The sequence below is a fragment of the Hyaena hyaena genome, unplaced genomic scaffold (genome assembly GCF_003009895.1).
Source record: "Hyaena hyaena isolate Hyena2069 unplaced genomic scaffold, ASM300989v1 scaffold_895, whole genome shotgun sequence".
Classification (NCBI taxonomy): Eukaryota; Metazoa; Chordata; class Mammalia; order Carnivora; family Hyaenidae; genus Hyaena; species Hyaena hyaena.
In genome coordinates, this window is record NW_024081529.1 from 337,751 (window position 1) to 347,632 (window position 9,882).

Genomic DNA, 9,882 nt, shown 5'->3' on the forward strand with positions numbered 1-9,882 from the left:
GAGTTTCTTTCAAGAGTTTCACACAAGCACATAACCCAGGAATGAAAACCAATATGGCTAACGCAGAAGCAGCGAAAACCCCAAACTGAAAAATGGACAAACAGAAAAGCATTAATAGAAAACCCGGCTTCATGACCTTTGGTGTCATAAATATGTATAAACAATGATTTTTCTGGAGGAAAATGGAAATCTGAAGACAGCTTTTACAAGTTAGCTTGAAAATCGTTCATCAACTAAGGCTCGCTTTCCATAGATCAAGCTATAGCGGTCTGGGAAAACACTGATACCTCCTGTCATGAAAGAGCAAGGGGGCTTCCTTCTGGCATTTTCCTCCTTCTAGTCTTTTCTGCTGCACCATGAGCATCCAAGCACAGAGCACTATAATGTTCCCATTTTCAAAATGAATGCTATAGGGAGAAACATGTTATAACTAGGAAAGCTCATTCAGGTTAATGTGAATTCCACGTCTCAAAGTGTTATGGAAGAAATGCTATAATTAACAGTCTGTTGACACTTCCATTAGAAACCACATTTCTAAGCTGTTTGTAACTCAACTGTTTTTAATGAGAAATGGCTCTTCGGGATGAAACTTGGCATGCAGGGTTTAAAACAAAACAAGAAACAAAAATCTCAAATTCACTAGGGCGGATGTGAGCTGTGTCTCCTTGGCACCCCAGGTTCCTAACGGACAGTCCATTTAACACAACTCGGTGTCGACTGCTGGTCCCATCAATGAATGGAGACCACAGGCGATCGGACTCTGAGAAGTGCGCTTTCAAAGGAAAAGATCAGTTGAGAAAACATATCGATAACACTAGAGTGGAAGTAAAGAGAAGGCAACAGGTAGAATCGCTGCGGCCACAGTGTTTATTCTATGATTGACTACAATCTTCTTTCCTCCTCAAGGTATTATGCATTTTAGATTCTTGGGTTTGGTTGTACCCAAAGTAAGTTTTATCTTCAACAATTGATAACATTTTTAAGATGGAATTGTTACAACGGCATTAAATCAAGCCATAGTCATTACATCTCATTTTTTATAGAGACGGGATAAATATTCTGCCACGTGACTTTCCCAGACACCTTGAGATAAGCTAAAATGTAGGAAAAGCTCTAAATTTAATTACGTTCTGCTTGCCCAGCTAGTCCCATCTGAATTCTCTATGCCTACTCTGATGGGAACACAGAAGCCTGTCAACCCGTTTACTTTCTGTAAGTACAACTCGCCGAACTTACTGCAGGTCAACTAAAAGATGGGGAAGCCGCGGTACCACTTTCATGGTTCCAAGTTTACAATCTAAGTAAGATTTCCCACTGAAAGGTATGTTCCAGGCGTTTCCAGGCTCTAAGTACACTGTGCTTCAGATGTGGGGGTGGGGGGGAGGGGAAAGAAGGAAATTCTGAGAGCTTAGAAATAAGCACCACAGTTCTTTGCCCTCCCGATCTACATTTCCTTGGTCTCTTACTGGATGAGCCTATGTCATATTCACCCAGATGGGGACACGGGGAAAAAGAGACTAGCCTGAATCGGGATTTTAAAAAGTAGACAGGAGGCTTAAGAGGAGCAGATTTCCATTTCCTTAACCAGAAAATAAGGTCGGGTCCTGGAGGAAGACTGGATAAGGTAACATGATCGTGGGAAGAAGGATGGCAAGCGGAAACGGGGGACTTGCCCAGCAAGATGCACCCAATGGAGAGTCATGATCCTAAGGAGAGAGAGGAGAGTCGGCCTTACTTTCTAAGGCCTCCCAAGTTCAATTTAAGTTTAGGGTGGAGTGAAGCAAAGGGGGCAGGCTGTCCCAGGACTGGAGATGCTTGGGAAGGGGTGGGGGGAAGGGGAGGGAGAAGCACAAGTCACGCGACAGACCTGCCACCGCGCGCAGGCTTCTAATCCGAACAGGAAGGATCGCCCGCAGTAGGGAACTATCTCCAGGGGTTTTTCCACTTTCTAGTGTCCTGGCAAAATGCTGGAAGCTCCTAGAAGAAACCATCCTTCAAAGTTATATAACATTTTCCACCAATTCTCTAAGTCGTCCCTCTCTTGAAGTGAACCCTTCACAAAAAAGTATGACCACAGAAATAGTGTCACACATCACAACCAGTATGTGAGACCAGGTCTGGGGCCCCAGGAAGCCACTGCAAAACTGGGAACTTTCCCCCATGTCTTCAAGGTTCAAGTGCCTCACTTCTCGCCTGTTCTCACATCCCTTGCAATCACATCATTTAAAAAAAAGAACTACAATAAGCAGCCTATTAGATAATATTTAAGTATCAGTTTAGTTTTCCTAAGGAAAATATTAAAATGTCTGTTAATATCATCATTCAGTAACCTTAAAAATATATGACAAACTGTGAGAATACTAACCCATGTAAACTACATGAAAAAATAGCATTTGGGGGCACCTGGGTGGCTCAGTCAGTTAAGCAAGTGACTTCGGCTCAGGTCATGATCTCACAGTTTGTGGGTTCGAGCCCCTCATCGGGCTCTGTGCTGACAGCTAGCTCAGAGCCTGGAGCCTGCTTCGGATTCTATGTCTCCCTCTCTCTCTGACCCTCCCCTGCTCGTGCTCTATCTGTCTCTGTCACTCAAAAAATGAATAAACATTAAAAAATTTAAAAAAATATATGACAAACTGTGAGAATACTAACCCATGTAAACTACATGAAAAAATAGCATTTGGGGGCACCTGGGTGGCTCAGTCAGCTAAGTGTCTGACCCTTGATTTTGGCTCAGGTCACGATCTCACAGTTGTGGGATCAAGCCTTACGCTGGGCTCTGTGCTCAGCATGGAACCTGCTTGGGAGTCTCTCTCTCTCTCTCTCTCTCTCTCTGCCCTCACCCCCTCAAAATAAATAAACAAACATTAAAAAATAGCATTTGATCTCTCTGAAACTCCTAACTATAACTTCTGGGTAGACCTTTAAAATTGGAACTTGTGACAGTGAAATATCTAGTGAAGTCAAGATAGCTACATTTGAGGTTTTTGTGCATCTGATTAAGTGGCCAAAACTATATGATGGTTTGTTTTCTGCTCTTTTTTACCTATAAAAAAATCTGTTGAAAACATGTTTAAAGACATCAAAACATAAGAAAGATCCAGCCAATAAAACTCCCAGGGGAGTTTTAATCACACTAATGATGTCCTAAGTATTAGCTATGAATTTCCTAGAGTCCTAGAAGTTACGGAGGTAGATAGAGAACTAATCAAGCATGATGCTCTAAATTGCTTATAACACTCCCCTTCCTCCCCCTCCTCCTCCTCCCATCCACCTCTTTTTTTGTCACATTTATTAATTAAAGTAGGATAATGACTCCACCTTCATTGCTTGCCTGCCCTATATTTTAGACGGGATGAGCTTTGCCACGTTAAGCGTACAACACATAACGCTCTAACTAAATAGGAAAATAAGCTCAAAGGAGATTCTGCAGAGACAATAATGAATCCCGTTTTTCTCCAAAGTTACCAAGTGTTTAATGTTAGCCCTGACATTTCAACGCTGAGTCCATCACCAATAGGTCCATTTTCCTATGTTGATATGAAAAGATTATATACACTGTCCTTCCTCATTTCAATGACAAAAGCCCAACACCCCAAACGGCCACTATTCTTTACTCTGTATGTTACGAGTATTAAGCATGTGTCTGCGTCCCAGACTTGCCTGTGTCTAAACCAACCAAAGAAAGATTCAGGGCCCGATTCCACAAAAGCAACCACTGAGAACAGTGCAGACCATTACATACATCCTCTCCCACTGCTGGCGGAGGTCAGCGTCCCTGTGATTAGCCATGTCATAACATCATTGTATTACTGCTCCTTATGTGGGCAGATACTGAGCAGTAACTGAACACATCACATCATTGTAAAAATGAAAAAGTGCCACCTCTTTGTCCCAGTTTAGCATAAAATCAGTGAAAACAATCTTTACAAATGACACTGCGTGAAGAAACTGAAGGGGACTGTTATTACTCCGTAGGTTTAGATTTAAACTGACGCTCTGACGTCTTCAACTAGGACCAGAAAAATAGGACTGTATGTTACTGCTGCACTCTGATTGTGAACTCCTTTAATCTACTTTCAATCAAGGGACACAAGCTTACTTAAAATAGTCTTAATTAGATGAAACTCAACTCCGGTGCCATCTCTCAGTGTCTGAAATGTAACCATGCTTAAGTTCAGGAGGTGAACGCTGTTAGTTTCAGCCTGCGTGTTTGGGTCCCTCTATGAGCTGCGCTGCTGTTTCAAAGGCTGACCTATATCATATACAGCAACATGCCATCCATTCTGGCTGCTTGTATTAAGGGATGCCTCGCACCGTTGCCATAACCAACATCATCAGCATTGTTCTCACTTTTCTCCAGCAGTGGGCTACGTGAAAATGGAGGCCAGTTTGCATAGGGATGTGTTCATAACGTAATGAGCTCTTACAATACAGTGATGGGAGATTAAACTGTTTCCAAAAAAAAAAAAAAAAAATTCCTCCCACGGAGTTTATTGACTGAAAAATGGAAGGAGTGTTTTGGCAGTGCAGTGCCGGAGAGGGTCGGCAGGGTAACGCAGCCTCCTTTTAGTTTAGAGAAGCTTCAGGAAGAGGATATTCATTTGGTGGATTAGGGGTTTCTTCTAACGTCGAAAAAACGTCAGTGGGAAAACCATGAATACAACTGCAGGATTCCGAAGCGCCTAAAGATACTGGTTCCGCTGGGATTTATTAGCACACCGACTTGAACTGCAAAAGTGTTGACAGGCTTAAAATAAAGATAATTATTAATTTATGATCCTATCACCCTATTAAAAACAAATAACCTGACAAAGTGGCCGTTTCTTGTAATGAGCTGCATATTCATTACACCTCTGAAAAGCACAAGGTTTACTTTGCAGTCCTGGCTCGGACAGTGAAGTCTGAACCAACTTATTTTTACTCAGTGTCGATACAGATTTCTTATTTCCCCTCTTCCAAACTTCTGCCTATCTTCCATATCCCTGCAGATCCACTTGAGTCACTGCAGAAACTGAATGCTAGATGACTCCATTCTGAGCAACGAAAATAGTGGAGAAATTGTGTACCAGTGTTAATCATGATGGAGTCGGAAAAAAACCTAGAGTCTGGGTTTTCTGGGGCCTAGCAAATCTGCTCGGTATACTTGATATATAATCGGGGATCAGAGACAGATATATTTGATAGACTGCTATATAGAGAAAGGCAGGGGAAGGCGTTCTCCCAGAATCATTTCCATGAAGTCTCTTCCCACTAAGAGAAGTATATCATGACTTTGCATCTTTAAAAATCCATTATTCCCTGGATAAGTTAAATAGAAGACTTGCAACTAGTCTATAGAAAGGGTGGCTAATTTGCATTTAAAAAGAACAGTTTGCTCCTCATACACGGGGGGACTTAAAAGGAACTTCAATGAGCTAGTAAAGAAATTCTGAAGACTTTCTAAATTAATTTATTCAATTCACAGCACAACGCACGAAAATTATTTAAAGCACTTAATTGGAAAATGATTTAATATATTGAAGTAATTCTTGATTTTCCAAAGCATTTAACTTTTAAATTAAATCTGACCCTACTGTCACAAGGATGACGAGTGAAATGTGTATCCAAGCCATCACCTGCTTTTTGGGGCCTAATATCGCCATAAATCTAAGAAGATCTGTCCAGTTTCATCGCCAAAATGGTTCTGACCTTTTGGGTCTGGTTCCAACTGTGGAATACGTGTTTACGACCCAGGAGAGGTCTGCTACTCTATTATTTTTATTAGTAATAGTTTACGAGCCAAACAGAATGGTACAAACACAAAATGCCTGCTTCTAAAAAGGCAAAGCAGAATGTCTAGAATAAGAGAACTACGCCACCAACAAATAATGAAACTTCACACAAACTTCTCTCATCAAAGTTACCCGAGCTTTCCAACCGGCTCCTGGCTGAAGGGCTCTCTCTATGCGACAAAATGCCTTTCTGCCTCGCACAAGCCTAGGTTCCTTCGCTGCAAACTTGCCTCTGCATCATCGGAGTACAGCACATCCCCTTTCCTGAGCCTTAACACGACATCAAGGAGCTTCAGCACCGAGTGGTATCTGCGGTTCACTTAACTCACAGTTGTGTGTGTGTGCGTGTGTGTGCGTGTGTGTGTGTGTGTGTGTCTCAACTGACCCAGACCCGGAGCGCCCGGGGGCCGAGGATGCTGCGCGCTGAAGACCTCTGTGTCACGTAAGAAAGCTGGCTGGTGATGCCTCGCTAGCAGGCGAGTATCAGAAGGCCCAGCGATGCACAGCGTGGAATTCACCGAGGGGCCGACACGGAACTGCCTGCGGGGGTCAGAGCGTCAGGCCGGCTGAGCGCGAGCCGGGCGTCTAAACCACCCGCCCCGCGACTCCGAGAGCGCATCCTCCGCGCCGACGGTCCCCGCGCGGCACCGCTCACCACGCGTGCAGGGAGCCCGAGGCGGGCCCGCCGTGGCCCCGCGGCGGCCCTGGGACCCGGTCCCCGCGCGCCCTCCGGCTCGGGGCCAGGGGTCGGAGGAGCCCCGAGGATAACCCCGTCCCCTCGTACCCCCTGACCCTGCTCCGGGACAAACGGGGCTCCGCGGCAGCTCCGCCCGCGCCCCCCGCACCCCCCCAAACCGCCCGGTTAGCGGCGCCCGGGTCCCCCGCGGCCCTGGCCCCTGGGGTCGCCGGCTGTGGGGACGGCCCGGCCGGGGCCCTGCTCCGGCCCCGCGGGGGTGCGGGAGCTTCGGACGCGAACTCGACGCGCTAGCCCGGCTTCTAACAAACTTGCAATTACCGCGCGCACCCCCCCCCCAAAGCAGGGGCTGTCCCCCAAACCCTGCTACCCCGCGGCACCCTGGCCCGCACACCCGCGTCCGAACCCCGGGCTCGGCCGCCCCAAAGGGTTAGGAAAACAAAAGACTCGTGGAGCAATTTTCCCCGTGGGGGGCGGAGGCGGCTCCCCGGTCCCCGCACCCCGACTCCCGGCTGCTCCCCTGCAAGTCATCCCGGCGCCACGGGTCCCCGCAGCCCCCGAGAGGGCGGGAGGGAGAAGGGGAAAGTGGAAAATAAACTGACTTCTCTTCCTCTCTGCCTCCGTCCCCGGACCCCGGACACACCCCCAAAGTATTCCGTGGTTTTCCCTTAATTTTTTTTCTAAACGCCCCCCGGCAAACCTAGGCAGGGAGGCTTAGTCGCGAGCAGCAGGAAGGAAAGAATCCGAGCAAATCGTGTCACTTTCCGCACAATCGCGGGGTCTGGCAAACCCCCGGGGCTGCCGCGCCGTGTAGACGACCCCCGCGCACGCCGCAGCGGGCTGCGGGCCGAGCGCGCCCGGGACCGGCTCGGCCGAGCGGCCCCGGAGCCCCGCCGCCGCCGCCCCCCTCCCGGGACCCGCAGCGAGAACACGGGGGAAACAAAGCGGAGCGTTCACCTTGTTGCAATAGTAGGGGTCCAGGCAGGGAGAAGGTCCCAGACAGGGCGCGTCGGGCGCCGCGGCGGGCTGGGCTGGAGGTGGGTAGAATCGTACGTCCATTGCACTCTCACATCAAGCAACTCCTTTCCTTTTCCTTTTTTTTTTTTTTTTTTTTTTTAAGTGTTCAGCAAAACAAGCTTAGACGGAACAGAGAGAGGTGTCTGGACTCAGGAGTAAAAGAAACACCTTCCTTCCCTCACATCCGTTTGTGGTTTGTTTAAGAAGAAGAGGAGAAAAAAAAAAAAAAAAAAAGAAAAAAAAAAAAGAGGGGGGAAAAGCGCTCAACTCTGCCCCGAGCCGCGGCGCGCCCCCGCCGGCGCCGAGCGCGCAGCCCGCTCCGCCGCCGCCTCCCGGGCCCGCCGCCGCCGCCGCCGCCGGGCAGGTAACTTCACGCGCGCATTGTCCCCCGCCCGCCCTCCCCGCCGCCCGCGCCCCGCGCCGCCCGGCACCCGCGCTCGCGCTCGGGCTCTACTGGAGTCTCTGAGTCGCTCAGCTGTGAGTTTATTTTCTCCACCTTGGAGGCCGGGGAAGGGGGTAGGAAGGAAGAGGGGACAGGGCGGGAGTGCGGGGTGGGGGGTGGGGGGTGAACGCCCCGGGCCGGGCGGGGTGGGGTGCGCGGCGGGACGCGGGGCCGCTCGCGGCCCAATGGCTGCAGCTCGGGGCCGGGGGCCGGAGGAGGGAGGAGCGGAGGGGGAGGGGGAGGGGAGCGTGGCCGGGACCCCGCCGAGCCCCCGCCGAGCCCGGGCCGCGCTCCCCCGAGCCGGCGCGCCGCACACAAAGGGGCTGCGGAGCCCCGGCCGCCGGCGGCCCCGGGACGCGGCGGGGGGCGCGCAGCGAGGGGGCGCTGTGGCGCACCCCGCCCGGCCCCGCCCCCGGCCCCGCCCCGGCCCCGCCCCGCCCCGCCGCCCGCGCGGCGGCCCCGCCCCTTTCTCTGCGTCCGCCGCCGCCGGGTTCGCGCCTCTCCGCTGTCGCGTCCCTGCGCCCCCACCCTCCCTCCAGCCCCCGGCGAAGGTGGCTGGTCCGCGCAGCGCGCGTCCTGGGGGCCCGGGCGCCCGCAGCAAGCGCGAACCGTCTGTGCGGTGAAGCGGGCTCCCGGACTAGGGACTGACGGGCCTGCAGGGTGTGGATGGGCTCGGGGGTGCCACCCCTTCTGGGGCTCGCTTCTGCCTCCAGCCCTCACCTGCCCGCTGGAGGGGCGAGGCCGGGGCCGCCTTAGACACCCTAAGTCGAGGCCGCGGGGGTGAGTCAGAGTGTCAGTAGGGAGAGCCGTCAGCACGCACCGTCAGGCTAGAGGGAGGACACGTGGGCTTGCTGGTTGCCCCCGATGCGATTCTCGTGTCTTCTACCTGGAAAGCCCCGTGATGCCCTTGGAGGGGCGCGGAAGACCTGGAATCAGCCTCCCCATTTCTCTGGTAGGTAAGTGCGAGGAGAAAGTCGCCCGTCATGCCTTCCCGCCTTACCTCCCGAACACAGAAACTTGCCACTTCGTTTTTCCAGATGGCTAGGGGGGAAAAAATCGGCAGATCTTGGCTGTAGTCCAACAGATTTATCCCCTAGGCTGTGTCCTTGGTGGGAAGTCCAGGCAGGGGTGGGTGACATATTTACCTCCCCCGGAGGAAGCGCCCCTGCACACTAGGGCCCAAGATCCTGCAAAGGAGGCTGGAAGTATTTCATCTGTTCCACTTGTTTCTGGGGCCAAGGAGGCTTCTAATACCATTTTCCACCCCTACACAACTTTATAGAGCATGTTGATTGCCTTCCTTAACAGCTACGTCACTTCCTCTGCAACTGAGAGCACCTGTCAGGTACAATCAGAGAGAGCTGGAAGAAAATCTATGAAGAAAGTATAAGAAATGATAACATCATTGGGCATCTCTACATGACTTTTCAGGAACCCTATGCTAAGCATTGCTTTGTACTCTTGCATCTTTTATTTTTCCCTCTTAAGCCATTGTTTTCTTTCTTCTCTTCATCATTTTTGTAAGTAGCCAAAACCCAGCCTTTTTCCGATCTCAAGACTGACATGGTGGAAATTGTGTAGGGAGAGAGAACAGTAAGAAAAAAAGAATTACTGTCCTCTGGTTTGAGAAGAACCTCCGTGTTTACAGGTCCTTCAAGGCGTAAAATTAAAGTAAGAAATAGAAAATGTTTTTCCTCTTAATAAAGGTCTTTGTGATAAAGTTTAAATGAAGTTTTGTGTTTTGTAATGTCAATGTTCAAGTTCAATTGTAGATGCTAAAATATGCTTATATGTGTTTCCACGATTAGAAAAATAAAACTGTTGGATTGAAATTCAATATTTCCAAACTTAAATTTCTATCATCAGTTCAGCATTTAGTACCAACATATTACATTATTTCAAAATTCAATTCTACAGTCTTCCTTAGAATCCATAATTGATCGGGGTGCCTGGGGGGC

General features: G+C 49.9%; 1 protein-coding gene and 1 long non-coding RNA gene across 2 annotated transcripts in view; one reads left to right on the plus strand and one right to left on the minus strand.

The window, feature by feature from the left end:
• The window catches only part of TOX (thymocyte selection associated high mobility group box), a 308,073-nt gene extending 300,431 nt beyond the window's left edge, over positions 1-7,642 (minus strand). The window contains exon 1 of the mRNA XM_039220529.1: positions 7,423-7,642. Coding sequence (XP_039076460.1) covers positions 7,423-7,524 — 102 coding nt within the window. The 5' untranslated portion in view covers positions 7,525-7,642. The remainder of the gene's footprint in view (positions 1-7,422) is intronic.
• A 252-nt stretch (positions 7,643-7,894) lies between these two features.
• Positions 7,895-9,628, plus strand: LOC120222628. The gene is made up of 3 exons (XR_005526092.1): positions 7,895-7,959; positions 8,819-8,880; positions 9,233-9,628. It is a non-coding gene; the product is annotated as an uncharacterized LOC120222628 (long non-coding RNA).
• Positions 9,629-9,882: the final 254 nt, after the last annotated feature.